The 22,902-nt window shown below is 35.6% G+C and overlaps 1 protein-coding gene across 1 annotated transcript in view; it reads left to right on the forward strand.

Moving 5' to 3' along the window:
• AKAP6 (A-kinase anchoring protein 6) overlaps positions 1-18,079 on the forward strand; it is a 227,767-nt gene extending 209,688 nt beyond the window's left edge. The window contains 1 exon segment of the mRNA XM_032213685.1: positions 14,777-18,079. Coding sequence (XP_032069576.1) covers positions 14,777-18,079 — 3,303 coding nt within the window.
• The last annotated feature ends 4,823 nt before the right edge of the window (positions 18,080-22,902 follow it).

Consider the following 22,902-nt stretch of genomic DNA (forward strand, 5'->3'; position numbering starts at 1 on the left):
GTTTTTGCAGTTCATAAAGGGTTTTAGGTATGTATTATTTACTTGCCAGTGACCGCCAGTTCATATCTAAGTACTTTGTGTTATTTCTTCTGCTATAGCACCATTGCCACATTCAACACTAATAAAATCATAGAGGAAAGGAAAGGAAAAAGTGAGGTCATTAATGTTGTGTTTGAGCTTAATAGGTACAGTTCTTGACTTATGACTGATTGTTTACCAATGGTTCAAAGTTACTATGAACCATCCTCAGAGTTACTTATGACTTGTTTTCAGAGTTACAAAGCTGCACACACCCCCACTGTCAAATGATCACCTTTTGGGCACTTGGCAATCAGCTCACTTTTACCACTGCATACCACCGTCAGATGATCAAGATTTGTGACTTTTTTGCCGATTTCCAGCATTTCCTCCAGTTTCCAGCAAAAACATCCTTGAGGAAAATGCATCTGGTATACAGTGATTGCTTAATGACATTGTAATTAAAAAAAAAACCAGTTGGAACTTCAAATCTTCTCATTTATCATATTATGATCACAACAACTTACGACTGAAATTATGGGCCCACTGTTGTCATAAATCAAGAATTATCTGTATCAGGATTGTTTTACGTCTGTTCCAATCCACTGTACTGCAGAACAATCCTATTGTCCTTGGCAAATGTTAGTACTGCCTTCCATTTTCTTGGATTTTAATCATTGATTGACAGATAGATAGATAGATAGATTGTTTATTTATATGCCGCCCTTTTCCCTGGGGGGACTCAGGGCGGCTCACAATCAAAAGGGAAGGGGGACAGACTTTTACATATAAGACAGTACATGCCTCCCACCCCCACCTCTTGCAGTCGTCGCAGAAGGATACCATGGTCGATGGTATCGAAAGCCGCTGAGAGGTCAAGGAGAACCAGGATAGAGGCGTGGCCTCGATCCCTGGCTCTCCAGAGGTCATCGGTCAATGCGACCAAAGCGGTTTCTGTGCTGTAACCAGGTCTGAAGCCGGACTGGAATGGGTCCAGATAGCTAGACAGGGCCTGTTGGGTTTAATAATTTCAGGTTTTTCACATTTCTAAAATAAAGAGCAGAACTTAAGAATAGCTCTGCTGGATTAGGCCAAGATCCATCTTTGTTCTGGATCAACGTCCATTTTGTTTCTCAGAGTGGGCAATGAGATGCTTTTCTAGCCTCAACCATCTTTGTTCTCCTGCCATTAATTTGGAAGCCAGATGTGTTTGAACCATTGATAGACCATAAATACATTCAATCACTATTTGAAGCTTTTAAAATTAGCTTTAAAATTTAAAGTTAATTCACTGATGGCAGCGAATTCCACAGGTTAATTATGCACTGTGGGAGAAGTGATTTCTAAAGAAGCAGACATACAGTATGGTTGCTGTCTTTGCAGAATTCACCTTTGTCCCCAACAGTCGTTTGATTTTGCATGAACAGCACACTTGAAGTTTGGCAACTCCAGCTAACCCTGCAGCAAACCATTTCTGTCTCACTTCCTATGTTCTCATACAATGTAGCTGGTGAATATATGACATATGGCTGGGAGCAGAGAAGATGATTGTTTTCTTTTTGTCTTGTTTCACTTAAAATACCTGTAACCAGCAGTGAGCTGTTCTTTTGCGTTGTGCTTCCATTTCAATTTCACCTTCTAGAAGGTGCTGTTCTCTTCTGCCACAAGCAGAGGCAAGGAGCAGCCATGGAAAACCTGGCAGGCTGCTGAACACACAAGAGTGCTGCTGATGGGGACCAGTTTTCTCTTTCCCAGGCAGGCAATTGCTTGGAGGTACTGTAGTACCTCTAAATAAGTGGATGCATGTTAATTAAAGGTGAGTGCTGTGTCTGTAGCAGGAATGAAGTAGTCTTGTGACTTTATTTGGATAGTAATTGATGGAGAGGTGAGGTAGAATGAGTGTACAAGCACTATGTTTTCTTTGTCTCAGGACTGGACAGAACTTCACAAGCTCCACACTGCTTTGTTCCCAGTTTGCCTGGGAAAACCTGGCCTTGTTTGTTGGACTGAATTATCTTTTACCTAGTAGGGAGCACAACCTGTTTCCTGCCAAGATATGGCAGCTATTAAAAATTCTTTCTAGGTTTGATTTGGAGCGCAGGCGATATTTTTGTTTTGTGGAGACTTGTATCTGCAAACATATGCACCATATAAAAATGTGGGCCTTAGTTTGTAAGTGTTTTTCCAGTGATGAAAGAGTTCTTAGAATCCAAATGCTCTGGTTGGAAATGAATTGCGTTAGCTTCTGCTGCATTCGCTGTCTCCCAATTCCAAGCTGGCATTTTACAGCATTTCCTTTCATTCAGTTCCTGTGTAGTCATTTCTTGGGTTGATCCCAAAATTGCTTTCTCTGCCTTGTCTATTTCCTTGAGCTTGATGTTGTGCCAGTCTTGGCAAATGAATAGTTTCCCTGGGAAACTGTGTGTGTATGTGTGTTTTAATTGAGGTTGTCCAAAATATACTGTAATATATAAAACAAAGCGGATGTGTTTGCATCTCTGATGGCATCTTACTTGATATTATTAAGAGTCCCTGATATGGAAAAAGATTACTTGGATCATTACATCATGCAATATGGAAGGTCAGGAGCTATTTTCATCTTTTCTTTAAAGTGCTGTTCTAACATTTTCCTTTGTCCATTTTTTTTACTAATGGTATCTACTGGCATTCTATTGTTACTGCTCAAAGATTTAATCGAGTGTTTACTTTCTCTCTTTAATTTCAGTATTATATCTTTCTCCTCCTCCTCCTCCTCCCCCACTCCCAAAGGAGGAAAGATTAAGTAAAGGAACTCCAGGTTGGGACTATTGGCTGGCTGTCCAAAATTCCTTTTTGGGATGAAAAGCACTGGGTGACAAAAGACATGTTAAGCAATTGTTATTTTCTTTTCCCTGTGAATCCTGAATTTGCTTAACACAACCAGTGTTTTTGTATTTTCTAGAAAGAAGGACTTTATCCTTTAGTTCAACTTTCCCAAATTTGCATTAATGCATGATCCTTCTTTCCCCTCTTTTGAACGCACAACTGTTTTTAAGATAATACACCACACACAAATGCACACCATATCATGACTGTCATTTTTGTAATGATGCATACCAATTTCTCAATGTTCAAAACATGTGTATGAACAAAACATGTGTATGAACAACATTCCCAAAGAATGTAAAATCAGTAAGCAACACTAAATTAATTCAATCCATCCAGTTCTCTTATTGCTAATCTTCCCTTTGGTTGCAAGCTCTCTTTCCTTCTCTAATGGTTCTAATGGTTACTTGTGTGTGTGATTCATAAGGATTTCTCAACTTCTCTTCCTCCGAGGAAGCCATTCCATTGCGTTGAATTAAAACTCCTTGAATTCTAAGCCATCCTGACCATTCTGGGAGTTCCTTTCACTATCTATGAAAAATATCATTTTGAATAGAGTGCTCTAAATTTTGGATAGTAAACTAACTATGAAGTAATTCAGGGAATCTTTTTCTTAGAATAAACTATTCTGTTTTAAAACTGTGTTTGCATATGTGTGTCTGTGTACTTCTCCATAATTTATAGCTGTTCCATATAGTATTTTATATTCCAGTGAAAACTTTTTAATACTTCATCAGTTGTGAAAGTGATATTTTAATACTCCTTTAATTGACAGTAACTGAAAGCTAATGTTTTCCCAGCTGAAACTTGGAATGTTTAAACTATTCCTAATAAACACATGTAAATATGAACAATTTAGTATTTTGATACTTTGAAAAGAAAATGTAAATTGAAAAAGAAGCTTTCACACTTATTTTTCTTGCCTTCTTGTTTACTTTTTTTCTGAAGGCCAGTTTATTCATTAGACCCTTATATGCTATCTCTTTTTTTCATTTCCTGAGGAAAATGAAAACATAGAAGGCTTAACCAGGGATTGCTTTGATGCTTCTTTTGTCTCCTATTCAGGGGGGAAAAAGTAGACAGTGTGAAGTATTCACTCTTGTGTTTAAGCTACCGACTCACTGGCCAGATCTAAATCTATTCTTTCTAGAGGTATCCCTTATACACTGTATCATATTCCTGTCACTACTTTCCAGGCAGCAAACCGTGTGGGCTGCGTACACATATTTTACTAATCCAGAATGGTTGGTTTTCATTTAATATGTTTAGTTGCATCCTGCTATTGTGTGAATAAATGCATGGAATGATCTGTGGCTTAATGTTTTGTGAAGCCAGCAATTGTTGTTTGTTTCATAAACCATGGTTAAACAAACAAGGCATAATGCAATAGATAAACCCAGTCCATAGTCTTACTTCTGACTGAGTTTGCATAAGATTGCTCCTTAAATACATTTTGAAATATAAAAATACATTTTATTTATTTAACCACTCATTCCCAACATAAATCTGAGAATGAATTAAGGAAAAAAACCCTACAAAGTAAAGATGTTATTATTCTTATTTATTTAAACTTATTGGACAGCAATTCTAGTGGACTTTTGAAAGGAATTTTGTCCTTTCCTATTCTTTGATTTCACTGACCTAGACTTCAAATTTATATCAGATAAAACCTGCTTGTTTTTTTTCTGTTGCAATCTACAAGTTACTAATTCCCAACAGAGACACAGGAATTCTGAAGCAGCATTATCAATTTGGAATAGCCTGATAGCCTGTTACTGATTCTGTATAATATTCCTGACTCGTATTATTCATGTAGTTTTGAGAAGCACTTCCATTCCATCATGCAAATTTTTATCTACCGCTGAACATTTCTGTAAGTACACTGTTCTGTGTGTCCAGCACAATTCCCATGTGTGTTGGCTTTGAAAGTATGCTGTACATCCAGGCACATAATTGAAAATAATAAGGCCACAATAAATGGGATGGCCTTAGGGTATAACACCCAAGGGATTCAATTGGTGTCGCTCTGCATCAGTGTCCATGCATCATGGTAATTGAGGTAACATAACCAATTACCACATTTTAATTAGAGTTGTAAGAACTTGGAAAAATCTGCAGTAGTGAGACAGCTTATTTTTAAAAAAAAGAAAACTACCAAGCATTTTCTTTCCTTTTCTCTTGGCTGCTTATTCTTAGGAGTTAAAGAGGCTGTTGAAAGTGCCATTTGAGAGACGTTGGGAAAAATCCCAGATTCTTTATAATGAATGAAAAGCAAACCTGGAAAACAAAATGTGTTAAAATGATGCATTGCCGCTAAGCCGATATCCTCATCCACTTCTCCTTTTGTGCTTTTCGGGAAAAGAAAACACGCCTTGGTAAAGTTGCTCCTAATGGTGTCCCTGTTCTTTCCTTTTCCCTTAAGAAAAAGCAAAACAAATAAGTGGTCTGATGGTCATTACATACTTTTTTGGGGGGAGGGGGAGAAATCTACTAAGGAGACAAATGGAAGAGCCATCGTTTTGTTATTTGTATAAGTTGTCACTTAGTATGGACAATCCCTAATTAAATGACTCAATGGCAAATTAGGTAATTATTTTGAACAGAAGGAACTAATGGAGAAAGAAAAAGTATAGAACTTTTGAAAAAGTTTTTGTAAACTCATGTAAAACTTAGAACAAAAAACACGCAGTGAGAATTCTCTACAAATAATCTCCACTTATTACGTTCCAGTAATGCCAAAGGTTTAACCTGACTACTGTTGCACTAATTGCACAGACCGCAGTAAAAAATATTTTGGAAGAATCGCATAATCTGAGTTGTTAGGCACTCAAATGTTATGGCATCCTCTGCTGTAGACTGCTCATTATCATAGTTGTCTGAGGGTCAAACTATAGTAAGTACAAGGGCTCTGGAATTCAATCCTTTTTCTCCTAGCCTGGTAAGCGAAAATTTCCGTCAGTAATATTTGCTCCTCCGGGGAATGTACACGCACATATGCAACATATGCAATCCTCTAAAAGGTCTCATAGTTGGAGGACTCTGTGTGTGTGTGTGTGTGTGTGTGTGTGTGTGTGTGTGTGTGTGTGTGTGTGTGTCTTGTATTGTCCTAGTGTTAGATGCATTATGAACTGAAAAACACCCTTGCTGGATCAAGTCAAAGCTGTACATCATAGCATTCTGAAGTATCCATCTTCTTTAAACACACATTTATTTGGCTTAGATTCAAAATGTCTTTAATTGCATCTTTTTCACATATGGTTTATTCTATAGCTGTTCTTTTTAGATATGAGTCATCAAACTTTACAGAAATACTGGATTTTTTTGGGATCAGTCAATATCTCTCAATCTATCCTACCTTACAGGGTTGTTATGGAGGGAATAAAATGAAGAAAACACACACGCACACACACACACACAGAGACATTGCTAAGCTGCCTTGAACTTCTAGAGAATATTTACTAAAAGGTTTTTCTCATTGAATTAATTAAACTGATTTTGCAGCTATGTACTGGATTATACAGGCCATATATTTGATCTCAAATTTGATTAAGTTAATAAATATGTCCGTTCCTGATACAAAATGCTATCAAGACAGATGTCTTACTTGTTTTGTATTTTGCTCAATGCTTTTATTAACTCACAATACACTGAAGCATAAATTAAAATAAATTAATAAATAAGTGGTACTTACATTTTTTTATTAACTAATTTCATTCTGACATTCTCTAGGAAACTTAAGATTGCATGTTACAACATTTCCAATACCAATGAGTATGAGCAGACATTCATGAGCTTTAAGGGTGCTTAATAAATATCCTCAGTGACGTAGGCTTGTTTTGAGATCTTCCCACAAAATTAACAAAGAACTATAAAATAGCTGGGCTGATGAGAAGCTTCTATATGACTCCTGGTTTAATCCTACAGGTATTGCAGGTAAATTCCTGTACAAGGCTATGAAGAAACACCCAGAGTATCAATTTTCTCATATATATTTTTCTGCCCAATAATTTTCTTTTGTGGATGTTAATGTATTCCTAAAATGCACATACATGTTTCTACATATATTGCCCAGAAAAATGTCACTCTTGAGAACGGTAAATTGAGGGGTAGCTAGAATTTTCATTTTCTTTATCTATATAGCATTTGTGTCATAACAGGAGCTCTAATCCATATTCAGGTCTCCATGTTTGGTGTGCAGTAATATGTAAATTACCTAGCCAGCTGCATTAAGCAGTGTTTGTTTATTCTATTTCTTTTGGCACTGCATGCACCTGAACCTCTGCCAAAAAGAGGGGGCGGGAGCCTGCTTCAGGGAACATCGTTCTAGATAAAGTAATTTAGAAAAGGAATACGGTACACACAATTAAATCTGTTCTGTATGAAAACAACAGAATCAAACCTAACTTTCTGTTTCTGGAGAGATTAGTCTTCACGAGGAAAAATACGATATGTTTTGTTATAATGAAGATAGTGAATTTCTCTCTTTCAGAAGTTCTGTTTGCCCTGGCATAGTGAACAAAGATGCTGCACTGAGAGCTTGTGACATTTCGCTGTTGGCAATTTTTGACAACGATTAAAAAGAGGAACATGGGAAGTTTAAGGGCAATCGTTTCAGTGTGGTATCTTCGTTCCTCATGATGGGCGGTGTTTGAAATGCATTTGGATTAGGACAGCTGTGGAGTTTAGGTATTAAAAAATGGCATTAATGATGCATCAGAGCTATCTGCTTAGGCTGGCAGTCCTCCTTTCTGTGTTTCAGTCTTCCAGTCTGACACTTCCTCTTTTATCCAGCCAGCTAATTTCCCCTCTTTTGTGAGGAGTAACTGTTTTCACACTACTGCTTACTCGGCAAGCCTCCTCATTGTTGCATGGTTAATTATCTGTTTGAGCTTCACCTTCTCAAGTTAAGAGAAAAAGACTTGGGCCTCCCAATGGCTCTAATGAAAGCTCAGCTTTATAAAAGTACTGTGTGAATAAATGCAGTGTCTGATCGAGCAACATAATAAATGAGTTCCTAAAGTTTATAGAGCCATTCCCTCTGTAGGAGGTTCGCTCAGCAGTATAGCAAGTTTTGTGTTTGAAAAAGTCAATTTTGGAAAAGAGGTACAAACTTGATCAGTGGCTTCAATCTACAAGTTTAGCCTGCACAAGTACTGTATGCACATTTAATATACTTCTTAAATAACATTATGGAATATTGTGTCATAGTATCATTTATATCAGTAACAAGAAATCATGTTGGTTATTTACTTTTTTTTGCAATACTTTTAGCCTATGAGGAAGGATAAAAAAAATTACAATATTGTTGCTGGTTTTTTTAACCTTAATGGTTTATTATGCCCTTATCTGTGTAGTCTGTGAAAGGAAGTTTATTCTACAACAATTATGTTAAGATATTAAGAGACCACAAGATTCTTTGTTAACTTTGCTGCAAAAGACTAGCATATTTGTTTCTTTGGGAATCAGTATCAATCTTACTCTACCAGCTACTCTGCCAACTCTGTTAGTGCCAGAGTTGCTGCAGCCTTTGGGCTTTATGTTTAGCTAATGTTTGGGTGCTTTTTTATTTTACTTCATCATAAAATCTTTGTATTCAACCATTGTTATGATTTAAATTACTATGCCGTTTTGGAAAGCGCTTCCAACCCTTAACTTGCCAACTATAGCATGTTTTGAACTACACTAATTTTCTTGTCAGTAATACCAGCTCCTAACTTCTAAGCTGTTACAGTTCAGTGTTCCCAAACTTTCTAGCTTGGTTACCTGGCAAAAATGATGGCGGACACAAGGGAGACAGGGGATGGTTTTGTGCACGTGTGTGTGCCACTTTCACAAATGCAGCAGTGCGTGCTTTCACACACGCACACAAACTTCCCAAGACCTCTGCGGCCTAGTTATAGTTCCATGGCTGGAGTGATTGTGAAATGGAAGGCGATTTTAAGAAGTACAAGCTTTTTCTACAAACTCAAGGGCTTGAAACAAACAAGGAGCTATGCAGAGATATAGAGAAACTGGATGTGCCTTCAACTGTATAATCTCATTAAGATTAACAAGGAAAAAATGGGAGAGAACTATGATAGTAGCCTCTGAATCTCAATTTAATCCTTGTATATTGACCTATAGGCACAGGTTGCATGTGGGTTTAAAACATCCATAGTGAAAAAAGAAAGTATTAATTTGAACAAATATATTTGAATACACTGCATTTATCTGAACTGAATGAATATTCAAATACAAACCACTTCTTCGCATTCTGGCACCAATCATGTAAAAATATTGTTAAAAATGCATCCCAAGATGGATTGAGACATTGCTGCTAATGTCATGATAATGACCAGATAAAACTAATAGCCAAGATCCTGTTTTCTAAACAGAACAAACACAAAATGATTGCTGTTTTTATACTCTTACAAATATTTCAGTAAACTAATATTAGAATTTGCCTCAGAGTACTGTAGCAATATATATCTATAAACATAGATATCTTTATATCTATCTACACCATGGCTGGTGGGAATTTCTGGGAGTTGAAGTCCATAAATCTTAAATTTGCCAAGATTAAATACCCCTGACCTTTAAATTATAAGCATCAAAAAATTCAACATTCAAAGGAACTTTCTAGAGGCTTCAGAATGTTTGATAAAACTAATAGGTTAAGTAAATAGTACAAGTACATTCAAGAGAGTATGTTGATTATTTTTTGGGTGCCAGTCTTTACTTTTTAAAAATGTTTCTTTCATTGCTTTCATTGGGCCCAAAAATGTCAGTGTCTGTATATCCAAGCCTGTCCCAACAATCCCCTTTTCAGTATGTTCCAGCCAAATTATTTTGGCATATAAGGCAAAAAAGAAAGAAAGAAAGAAGAGAGAGAGAGAGAGAGAGAGAGAGAGAGAGAAGAAGAGAAAGAAAGAAAGAAAGAAAGAAAGAAAGAAAGAAAGAAAGAAAGAAGAAAGAAAAAGCATTGACAGCTCTTTCCATCCCTAGCCAAAAAGGTTACAATACTAGCAAATAAAACAATTATTTACTGTCCTTCTACAACACCCTAAATTAGCTACATAGATCGAGGGAGAAGCATTTGTGCACACATACTAAATGCATACCATAAAATTTCCACAAATAGATAAATATGTGCTTGATATAAAAACATTTTTTCTGAAACAAAGCATTCACTACACTCAAAGCTCTGTTGAATTCAAAATTATATTCTACTTAATGCATATGAACACACAGAGAGATATATAAACAAAAATGCATACACACATATGCATGTACCTGACATGTAACTCTTTGACAAATAGTCAATTCTAGAAGAATAGAAGCTGTTCTCAAAAAATGTACTGTGTGGTATTATCAGGAGAAACAAATCCTCCACCTATGCAACTTGACATGTAAGCCGGTGATTGCCATTTCAATTGGTTTAAAATGAAATAAAAGGAAATATAACCAATGTTTTCTATGGAAATTATTCACTGGAATTGGAGTATCAATGTGTTTGAGAAACAGTAGTGGCTTACACTGATATACCATCTCAGTGTGTGGAATTGTTATTACTATCACATCCCTTAGACATGATGACTATTTCTACTCTTTTTTTTTTAAGAACCTTTTAAATTGTATTTTCTTTCAGAATAAACAGAGCTACTAATTAGTATCCACTTTAACTATAATTGTTCTAGGGATAGAATAATTACCTTTTCCTCTCAAAAGCCATAATAAAACATAATTGTTGTTTTACATATTAGTATAATATTGCATTTTGAATGAAGAGGATATTCTCTGGCTATAACACAAGAAGTTCCAAGTAAACATTAATGAATTAGGCAGAAGTGGATCTGAAAATATGATCATTTTTATCGAAGTAAATGCACAGTATACTAACTCAAATGCAGAATTCTTGTAGTGAGGAAATTCCTTCTCTGTGTTTGTGTTTTAATCTAATTTTGTGGTGGGCTATTACTGAGCCTCTGTAAGGAACAACAGTGTCGTTCTTATGATTGCACTGCACAACGTATCAAATTACAACTAACCAACTAACTTTCAGCTTAGGTTAGCTGATACATTTATGATTGAATGGGTCATTCAAACTCATTATTATTTATTTAGAACATGATGAGAATATGACAGAAAAGAAGTAAATATACACATTCAATATTCAAACCCATAAAACTGTGTTAATGGAGAAAGGCATGTGGTGCAAAAGCTTTGCTTTTGTAAATTGTCCTGTTTATAACAGTACTGTATATTAGAATGACACTGCAGACTTTTTCTGCCAAGGTACAAACCTTATGTACCTGCCATCATAATTGTTTCTCTATTGAAATATTTCATGCAGAGAAGAAGCATTAACACTGTCATGTGCTAAGCTGCTATTTGTTGACATATCAAATCCAAGGCTCAATGCCACTCCATCTGGAAATGTATACTTTGCACACTCATTAAGATGATAATGTTTTATGCCAAACAACTTTCCGATGTCTGCTGAGAAACAGCAACTTGGCATGACATGAGAAAAGTGAAGTTCTCTCACTATCTTCCATTGCAGCTATCAAGAGAACCAATTGTCTATTAAAATTATTCTTTTTTTTTTAAGTCCCTTTGTTTTGGGTTGTTCCTGTGAACTTCATTATTGAAAAGGAAAAACAATGTAGAATTTATTAGAACTAGAGGCAAAGTATATTAAAAATAGAAACAATAAGCCTTAAAGGATCCATTCAATTAAATAAATGAAGCAACTGCAATGTAATTAAAATGATTAATCAAATTACAAAGCAATTGACTAAAAATATAAAAATGATAAACCAGAACCAACTGACACATAATCAATGACTCCTTTCCCCCAAAATTAGTTCAAACTGTGTAGCAGTCTAGTACATTCCAATTTTTGTTTAAAGGTGAATACAATCCATAAGAGGATTTTAAAAAATGAAGGGTGCCCCATGGTTCCAATTATATGGTTTGGATGCCCCGCTGAATTAAATGAATTCCCACAGTTGCCCCAAAATATTATATCTACCACTTAAATGAAAAACACTTTTTTCTGATGATATAACATTATAGTAGAGCACTGTGGAACATTAATGTTGCAATAATTCTACAATATTAAATGCATTTAAATAATAGCAATCTCAGTATTATTTATCCATTTTATGACTTGCAATATGTTCTACTAAGTTCTGGATTCTTCCAGAATCAAATGGGATACTACAATCAAAAAGAAAGATAATGATTTCAATCGCTCATTGTAAATGTGAAGAAGTATAGGTGCACTACCTCTGCTTTTTACTTTAAAATAAGTAAAAGTAAATGGGACATTCTGATTTATTTTGCATCAACTATTTCCATAACAGCTGAAGAGAGAAAAACCAAGTTAAAACCATCTTTGATTGAGAATGTGGCTTCATGCAATGTTTTAGTACAAACTCCAAAGTTAATCCAGTTCAGCTTCATTCATCCAGGTGTTATTGTCCGTGCATTTGATTCCTTATTCACAGCATGAGCTTTATTCAGGCTACATTCAACACAGACTTCAGGAGGCCCTGCCAATCCTCTGTGCTTCATTTACAGTATCAAGAAGTGACTAAATTTAACATATTTATGATGCGATAAGGGCAGTCCTGCAGTCCGAACTTTGCATCATACCTCCAGGTCCCTTTAATATCTTGCTTGATCCTGTGAAAGCAAATAAAACACTAACATGGGTTACAGCAAAATTTTGTTGCTGAGGCTGGATCTTTTTATTTATCTTTTAAAAGTTTACATAGTTTAAATGATATAAGAGACAAAAAAACCTTTATATTAAAGTGGTTATACAGTTAAGATAAGTGAGCTAAAATTTCTTGCATTGTTGAATTTGTACAAGAAGAATAAATAAAGCTGGCAACAGCTGGTTTACAGTTCAAATGTTATCTTCACAATCAAAGAAACAAATATTCCATATTTGAGAAGAGACTGAGTAATAATTCACAAACTCTATAGAATTTACAGAAGGGTATTAGTTTTAAAATGTATGGAAGTTACTTGTGACATATACTTTTGAATAAAGGAGGAACTCCAGTAACATCATTTTAGAGTTAACTATGGAGCTTTTATATAGAAAGTTTAAAACCTTGAAATCCTTTACCAACCTTTTATATCCAGGTGCCTTCCAGATGTGTTGGACCACAAATCAGGAATGTATAGTTCTTTCTGTATTCAGTCTACAGTAATACTGCATTTTTATTTCCTTTACATATTTTGTGTGAATCATGTATTATTCTTTGCCTTGATGTATTCATTTTTTTAAAATATATTTTTAAATGAAATTTGAGCTGACAAATATTTAAGTCCTTGTGGATTTTGTGAATGAAATATTGTATTTTGCCAGAATTCTTATTACTTGAAAAGAAATTTGTCAGATAAATCTGACATTTCTAGCTTCTCCCACCCCAGCATTCCTACAGTTAATAACTATGTTAACTGAGAATTATGGAAGGCCAACTCTACTGAAGCACATAGTCTACCCTCTATTTGTACATATTTAAGATAATATTTTTTAATTTTAGCAATTAATTAGATGATAGACTAAAAGTTGAGAAATGAAAATTAGAAATGCATCTTTATTCCAATCTCCAGCATACCATTTTGATTATAAAGTCAAAAAAGGGGTATAGGTGAAGTTACTAGCTTTATTTAATCATTGTTAGTATACAATATTCTTGTTCACCATTGAGTATACTTCTAAAATATTAGAAAAGTATATGTGTGATTAAATGGTGGACAAATGTGAATTGGAAGACAACTTTTTAAAATTTTGCATCATTATTCAAAAACTTTCCAGAATATTTTTAAAGCTAGCAACATATGAAACTAATGTAATGAAGGGATTGCTTTACAGATTTATTACTTATAATTTCTTGAATACTGCTTTTACGAGCAACCAAACAGAAATTCAAATAAATATTCTGCCCAGATGAATATAGGAAAACTAGAGAACTGATATAAGAACCTGTCTGGCACACAAGCATTAAGCAGTCTGATTGCTCTTTATGATCTACTCATGTTGCAGAATGTAAAATCTAGATTTGATGGATTGTAATGGGGACTTGATATAGTTCTTTCATTATGAATAAAGCATATTGAATGTGGATCAGTATACTGCATATATCGTCTAGTTGATGGGATGTCAGCAACAGTATATTGACTTGAAAGATATAAAATAGCTTGAGAATTCTTGGAGTAAATCTGGGTTTTAGCTGGACTTCTGGCATACTGACTGCAATGTGCCACCATATTCCTCACCACTAGCGGGGAAAACTGCATGTGACATAAGTGTCACTGAACTGATTTCTATATGCATCATCAGCCCACTTCTTTCTTGATCTGCTAAGTTGTTTGTATAACTATTGTTCAGAGAGATTTGAAAGAGAGCTACTTATCTCCCTGAGATATGTGCAAAATGTAAGAGTACCATGCCCCAAAGTAATAATTATGTGTTTAAGCCAACACTAGTTTCATGAGTGTAAATTTCATTCTAATGATGATCAGCTAGCAGGTGATAAAGAAGAAAATATTATAGTTATTGGAATTACATTAATTAAATTGGTTTAATTAAATTAATTAAATTGTTTAAATAAGTTCTGTCTAGAGGCTCTGTTGAATTCCCCATTGTTTATGGATTCCTCACTTAGCACCTTCATACCTGAATATCAATTGGAACCTGGTTCCTGTGTCAAATCTAAGTATTCTATGAATACTCATATTTATTTACTGTATTTCTTTCACTTGCACTGTAATATTGATGAGTAATAGGCTTTCTACCTATTATATGTTCCAGTTATGTTAAATTTATGAATTAAAATTCTGCTTTTCCATAATTCTGTTTTAACTGATAATTCTATTGTTCTTTTTTAAACAGGACTCCCTGAATGTTATTGATCCTGGTTTAATGGAGCTAAATAGCACAAGTGAAGATGCCCTAGAATGGGATGAAATGGATATAAGTAATAAGTTAATTAGTATTAATGAAGACTTTACTGAACCTGAAGCAAAACAAGATGACACAAAGCTGAATTTGCCACCTGAAATATCTGATAATGGTAATCCAAAACAAGAAGAAGCCCCTAACATTCATGGAGACAGTCACAGTGACCAAAGAATGCCATCTTCTTCAGGTGCAAAGGTTTACCAAGTATATAGTCTCCACGATGTTGAACTACCCAGAAAAAATCATATATCTCTCATGAAAAACACATCCAAAGACTCCAGCCTTACACCTTCAACTACTGCAAACAAAGACACAAATAAAGATGCTTCCTCATATTTGCCAAATTTAATGGGTAGCACCACATTGGCAAAACCACAGAATTATATGTATCATAGCGGAAATATTACCAGGCATTCTGAAAGTCAGAATAAAGTAATCAGTGAAAAAAAGCTAAAAGCTATCAGCAGCTCTGAAATCCAATTGTTTCCTGATAGTGACGGAATACAAGATAATTCTATGCCTAATATTTCAGATTCTGATTTAGGGAATATAGTTGATCTCATAAAACAAAATTGTAAGCCGAAAGAGGAAGAAAGCCTTGATAACGTCACTACATCGGAACCAAAGTTTAGTAACAGAACAAAAGCTGTAGACAATGGTGCCCATCATGATTCTGTGAGTGTGGAAGAATTACAAGGAAAACACAATGCTTTTACATTTTATGACTACTCATATCTTCAAGGTTCAAAATTAAAGCTACCACGGATGATAAAGCAACCTCAGTCAGAAAAAGCACACAAGCAGGGCAACTTGCTTCATGGCTTTTATTTTGACAAAGTTCCTTTTATATCTGGAAATCAGCCTGGGGAGTTAAAATCATGTACAGAAAAGCTTGCTTTACCAACTGACTGGAATGATGCTGATCCTAAACACTCTGAGTTTGTGGAAGATTTAAAGAAACTATATGACACAACAAATGGGAAAGTGCTTTCAACTCTATCTCATAGCTCTTCTTTAGATTCCCTTTCTCTGACAAGTGATTTGCTTGGTTTAACTGTTTTTAGAAGTGGAGATGGGCTTAATCGTAGCACTTCCTTAGAGAGCTTGCTAAATCCCTACAAGAGCAATGAAGATCTTTTTAGCGGTAATGATTCCGGTGACCTTAGTGGAAGTAGTGATTCTGTTGGAGAACTCAGTAAAAGGACGTTAGATCTTTTGAATCGCTTAGAAAATATCCAAAGTCCTTTAGATCAAAAAATAAAGCGGAGCATTTCTGATATCACCCTCCAAAGCACTTCTCAAAGAATATCCTTGACTGGCCAAGTGTCCTTGGAAATTGCCTCCTCAATCAATGAAGATTCACCTGCTTCTCTCACTGAGTTAAGCAGTAGTGATGACCTGTCTCTCTGCTCTGAAGATATTATAATGCCCAGAAACAAAGTACTAGATTCAAATGCATCATTCAGAAAGCACCTCAATCGGTCTGTCGCTGATGAGAGTGATATCAACGTTAGCATGATTGTTAATGTTTCCTGTACCTCCGCTTGCACTGATGATGAAGATGATAGTGATTTGTTATCAAGTTCTACTCTCACCTTGACTGAGGAAGAGCTGGGCATGAAAGATGAAGATGATGATTCCAGTATTGCAACTGATGAGGATATTTATGAAGACTCAAATTTAATGTCAGGACTTGACTATATTAAGAATGAACTCCACACCTGGATTAGACCTAAATTATATTTGCCAAAGGAGAAGAGGAGACATCATGTGAATGATGAAATTCAGGGCTGTAAGGAGTTAAGAGGTGGTGAGACTTTGAAACCAAAAGATTCACTGAACATTGAACAATTTTTGAGTGATTCCATATGTAAGCTTTCCCAAAATAATGGCAATAGGAAGAATGTATTGGAGAATCGTACATCAGAGACAAAAAGACAAGCAAAAAATGAAGGTTTTCAGCTTTTACAAGATCGCTTAGTAGATGATATGGAGAATGGAAATGTTGCAGTTACTCAAGAAAGTCTAAATGGACAACATATTTCAACATCTGCCGTAACTGTTAGTACATTAGATAGGAAAGAGAATGAAAATGAAGATTTTGTCAGTGAATCATTTGCTGATAGTTCAAAAGATTCTCATATTAACAATGAGGAAGCTGTTCAACTATCAAATATAGCCAGTCCTCAAAAAGAGTATCAAAATCATATTTTGTGTGATGGCCAGGGTATTAAAAATCTTATCACAGAATTTGACTCAAATGTCAAAGAAGACAGTACAGCATTACTAACATTGCCTCCAAGTTATCAACAAAGTAAAACAGGAATTGGTGAGCCTGTTAGTGATTGCTGTGCATGTTTAAAATCAAATGAAGCAGAAAAAAACCCATCAGCTAGCAGTCATGATTCATGTTGCAACTGTGAATCAGTTCCTTTTGATAAAAGAAATGGGGAAGATTGCTCAGTGCATAATTTTGTGATGGAGATAATTGACATGGCTTCCACAGCCTTGAAGAACAAATCACAGCCTGAAAGCGAGCCAGCTGTTCCACATTCATTAGCCCAGATCAAAGAAAAGGTTCTAGAACATTCTCACAGGCCAATCCAACTTAGAAAGGGGGATTTTTATTCTTACCTTTCACTCTCTTCTCATGATAGTGACTGTGGAGAAGTGACTAAATATGATGAAGAAAAGAGCAGTACTCCAGTTCCGCTGGACTTTGCAGAAAACATTGAATGCTTTTTTGAAGCCTGTCCTGAGGAAGAAAGAGTTGAACAGCAGACATACATTGCTCCTAATGAAGCTGAGGCAACTATGGTCAAGTACAAGGACTTGGATTTAATAGATGAACACCAAACACCCACCAATTGTAATGACTTTTCTTTCTTATCTAATGAAATGGGTACAAATCCTCCAGGCACTTTTAGCAAAACAGGATCAGAGAATATAAAAAATTATCCTGGTGAATCTTCCGATCAAGAGACCTCTAACAAAGGTCCAGTTTTGAATTCTTTTCCAAATGACTCTATAGAAAACCATCCAGGTCAGTCCTTTGGCACTGCAAAATCTGAAAAAGATTTTGTCACCTCTCCAAAGGCCTTAGTTAAAGCCACTCAGTTAAAACCTGATCACTTGAAAGGCAAAGAAATTAAGCACCCACACCCAAAAACTCTTGTATGTGAAGAAAAACTCCTGCCTCTTTACAAAGAAAGGCACATAAATGCAAAGAGATAGAATGCAACTGTCTCTGGACACATACATGTTATTTCATGAGCAGGTATGTACTGAAATCTTGAGGACCGAATATTATTAGTGACATGACCATATAATTAAACAAATTGTAGTATTGGTGGTGACTGTTTTAGTAGATAATGCGTGCCTTTTGAATTTATGTTCACAATAATAAAATGATATTTAATAGCAATAGCACTTAGACTTATATACCGCTTTACAGAGCTTTGCAGCCCTCGCTAAGCAGTTTACAGAGTCAGCATATTGCCCCCCAACAATTTGGATTCTCATTTTACCACCTCAGAAGGATGGGAGGCTGAGTCAACCTTGAACCTAGTGGGATTTGAACTGCCAAATTGCAGTCAGCCGGCAGTCAGCAGAAGTAGCTTGCAGTACTGCATTCTAACCATTGCGCCACCGCAGCTCATGTAAGCTCCTTTAAGCTTACATTTTACAGACAGTCAGGTTAAATCCATTCTTTCAATGATCATCCAAACTTACAAAGATGCTGAAAAAATGGACATGATGAGTCCTCAAAATGGCAACCATTGCAACTTCCCTGTGGTCACATGATCAAAAATTGCATAATTGGCAAACTAGCCCACTTTTATGGTTTTTGCAGCATCAAGCAGTCACATTCTTCTGTCCTGCACAAACTGCCTCCATTTCAACTCCCTCCTTCTCTGCCTTTTGGCCACCCAGCAGAGCACAGCCACAATAAAAAAGCCATGTATTCATTCACCATTGCTGTCCAGGGTTGTCCCAGCTGATGTTTGTCATCAGCTTTGCCTTACCTCTGCTGGACTCACTTCTGCCATTATCCCCATAGCCAGTAGTATTTTTTTCAATTGACTGTGCCCCTCATTCTTTTTATAATTAAAAAAATGATTGGGGAGGGAGCTGAAGTGGATGCAATTTGCACAGGGCGGGGAATGAAGAATGAGGTCCTCACTTGGTGACTACAACCTGGACTGCTTATAATTCCCAATTCTAACTGGTTCATTTAGAAAACATTTGTGCTTGGTTTCCTGAAATATATCATAATTCTTAACCTTAAATAAAATTCAGAATCGAGGCTATGTTATATGCACTGGAGAAGAAAAAGATATTGAACTATTATTTATATATGTCATTTGTTATTTCCTATTAAATGTAGCAGTGCTAGTTTACCTTATTTAAAATATTTTCAGTCCTAACCTGTGATACCCCATCTCATGTGCTAAAATTTCAATCCTAACTAAGGCCTAAAGCAATATACATAACATGAAAATTAATATTATTTACCCTTGTCCATGCATGGATTATAGGCATCAGTTCTATCATCTTTACAGCATTGCTTTAAATCTCACATTTGTTTTCTGATAAAATTAATTATGCATACATGTCTTTTTAGATTTAAATTTGAGCTGAATGGTGCCAAATAATTGAAGAAAACTGGTATTACAAGTGTAGCCTACATTTCTGTGCTGTCTTTTGGCTTATTGCACCGTCTAGTCAAAGTCAGCTTTAACAACTTACTGGCTCTATGCAAATTGTCAATGGGCACTTCCCCACACCTCCTGTGTAATCGACTCCCCCCCCCCCAAGAAAACCAGAAAACTGAATGTGAACTCCTGAAATTAAGAAACATGGCAGTTATTACTGAAACTGGTTCACCTTTACAAACCAATATGAATCGTTTATTGGAATGTGTATTAGCAAAGGAGAAAACTGATGCAGCTCTTATTTTCAGGACAATGTACTGGAAATTGCATATTTTCTAGAGTTACAATAATGCGTTCTAATTCAGAAGTGGGCATTCTACCTCTTTCAGCCTCCATTTCAAAAGCTTTGTGAAAGAATTCACTTAGGTTTCTGGCATGAATAATCTGGCTTCCTCAAATAACTTGTTTTGAGAGTAGGAAAAAAGAAAGGGGAAGAAGAAAAAAGAGTGCTAGAAAAGAGAATGAAAAAGGAAATGCCATGAAGAGACAGAAAGCAAGCAAACACTGCACACTTCTCTGCATACTTAGTTTGGCCCCACTCCCGTACAACAACTTAGCCCAAGAGAGTGTAACTCTTGACAGATTTTCCACCCTTGCCTTTGCTCAATATTCACCTATTGGTGATTGTACACCAACTTTCACTGCTCACATGAGCTTCCCTTTCACTAAAGGTAAAAATTTAGTGCATACAAAAGCTATATGCACACTGAGGTGCCTCCTAAATGTCAATTAATGAAGGTGTAATATAATTCAGCAAGGATATTGCTGTGGGGTCTTCACATAAAAAGTACCCTAACTCATAAATCCACAGCTCCTCAAGTCAGCACCAGACCCCAGGCTCTCTAAGCTACCTACCAGATTCTTGAAATCCCTCCTCCCTCCTGTGAGGGCTTAGTTGATACTTTAACTTCATTTCTCATGCTATGGGAAATGAATTAGAAGCAATCTATCCTAATTTGTTAACTTATTCAAATAACAGTTATTATACTTAACTATGCTAAAGATTATCTTTTTGGTGGCAGATTGTTTATTTTTTGATGAGCCTAATTACTGATTTTCCAAAGGTAATTTACATTTATTACTAATACATCTTTTAAAATGTGACAGATAAATGTTGTTCCCATAAGTGTATTATGAAAAAAGTTACTATTTAAAAACACATTATTTAATTTGAAAGATAAATGGCAAACACCATTATTTTTTTTTCTTGGAGCACCTGTGCTGTAAGCTCATTAAAATGTGTGATTTTATGTGAAGCTGAGATACTTAAGAGAAAAATTATCTATGGTATATGTGTACCCTAAAAATAAACCCAGCACGCAAAGGTGACAGTATGCATATTTACCAACGTAGCTCAACTAATTTAATGTGATTTCTGCTCCAGCTGCAAGCCAGAATAAAGCTGTTGTGAGCAAATATATTTTCCTGCTGAATACCGTGTATCGAAGCTGTAATCTCACTATTTTATGGGTATTGTATAAAATTGACCATTAAGAGACAGCAGCTTCAAAAAGTTCTATGTACTGTAAGTGATAATTCTGCTGTTTTATCCAGACAGCTGCTGACTTTATAACAGCACAGATATGTTTCCTCTCGAGGTTCAGAGGTTTTGTTTTCCATGGAGGCAAGATTTATCAAGAAAATTTATCATGGCACTTTCTTTTTCTATCAATATGGTCCATAACCTTTTCTTCCTATACATTTTTCTTTGAGGCGCACATGAAGTTATACCAGAACCAATTATTTTTTATGCAGTCCAGTGTTTTCTATTCTGATTTGCAGAGATTGTCTAATGTGTCAGACAGAGGTTTTTCCCACCATCTGTCATCTAATTCTTTCACAAGGTGATGCCAAGTCATTCAAATCAAATCATCTTTATTAGTGTAATTGATCGCTCCAAACATAAGAATATAACAAGGCAAAAGAAACAACAAGGTAGGTACCATCTATGCAGGAAAACTTTGAACTTTTCCCAACTGGCGAGACATCTCATTCACCTAGCCAAGGTTAGGCAGTATAAAGGCTTCATGCTGGCCTATTTCAATGTTCTTATTATCAGCAATCTTTTAAGATAAATTCCACATCTCCTTGTGTTGTTTGTTCTGCTATATTTGTGATGTTCCCATCATCCTATTTTTTTTAGTATTAGACCATGTAGATTTATTTATTTTCTATTGATCCTGTTGCATTGCAGATACAAGATTTATGCTTAATGTGACCAAACTTTGTGCTCTAGTTTATAAAGTCAGCCAAATGATATTTTCTGGGATTGGTTAGTGATGAGTATTTAAGACCCTAAGCTTTAACTGGATCTTGCCAGCCTACCAGTATTGCTACTACTACTGATGATGATGATGATTGCTTGCACAGTGAACCTGATGTTTGAAATGGATTTGGCATTTTTGTCCACCTATCAAATTATTTCCAAGGATCTGGGCTAGGCAATGTTTAATAATATTAAAGGTCACAACAAAAGCTGTTCCAAGTAAAGTTGTCTTTTGAATTGACTGATGCTGATTTTGTCAGTGCTGATGGTGTTCAAGTGGTGCTCCAGATGTTTTTGGATTGGACCCAAGACACCTATTACTATTGGTACTATCTTTACTTTCTTTTTCTGTAAGTATAATCTTTATTGTCATTGTACTTAAATACAACAAAATTGGTTTAGTCATTTTACTTTTATTTGCAGGTCTTTGTATTTTGTGATTTTCTCCATTTCTTTCTCTTCTATTCTGCTATCTTAAGGTACTGCAATGTCCACTATCTAGATTTTTTAAATCTTCCTTATTGACAAATGATAAGGCTGGGGTGTTATGTGACAGGTGCTTGTCTGTTTGAATTCTAAAGTCTCAGAACATTAGTTTCTTCTTTTTCAATTACTTTGTCTATTTTCTACCAGTTCTTGCTTGCAAGCAAATGGAACTTCTTGCAGAGATTCCAATGCACCATTGTTGCTATTTTTCAATGCCAGTGTTTGTAGTCAGTTTGTGCAAATTTCTTGAAGAAGCTAACTAGATGTTCCACTGTTTCTTCACTTTCTTTGCAGAGGCAGCATTTGTTATCTGTTGCTGTCTTTTCAGTTCTGGCTTTGTATGCATTTGTTCTTAAGGTGTGTTCTTGTGCAGCCAAAGTTAGTCCCTCTGTGTCTTTCTTCAACTTTCCTGTTCTTATCCATTGCAGTTATCTGCTGGCCTATTATTTATTTTTTTGAATACATTGGTCATATAGTGATTTGCTTTGTCGTGACTTGTTTCTATTCTTCATTTATTCTTATAGGTCAGTTTGGCCTCTCCAGTATTTAGCAAGCCTTCAGTGCATCTTCTTCACTGTCCTTCAGATATT

The sequence above is a fragment of the Thamnophis elegans genome, chromosome 1 (genome assembly GCF_009769535.1).
Source record: "Thamnophis elegans isolate rThaEle1 chromosome 1, rThaEle1.pri, whole genome shotgun sequence".
NCBI classification, from domain to species: Eukaryota; Metazoa; Chordata; class Lepidosauria; order Squamata; family Colubridae; genus Thamnophis; species Thamnophis elegans.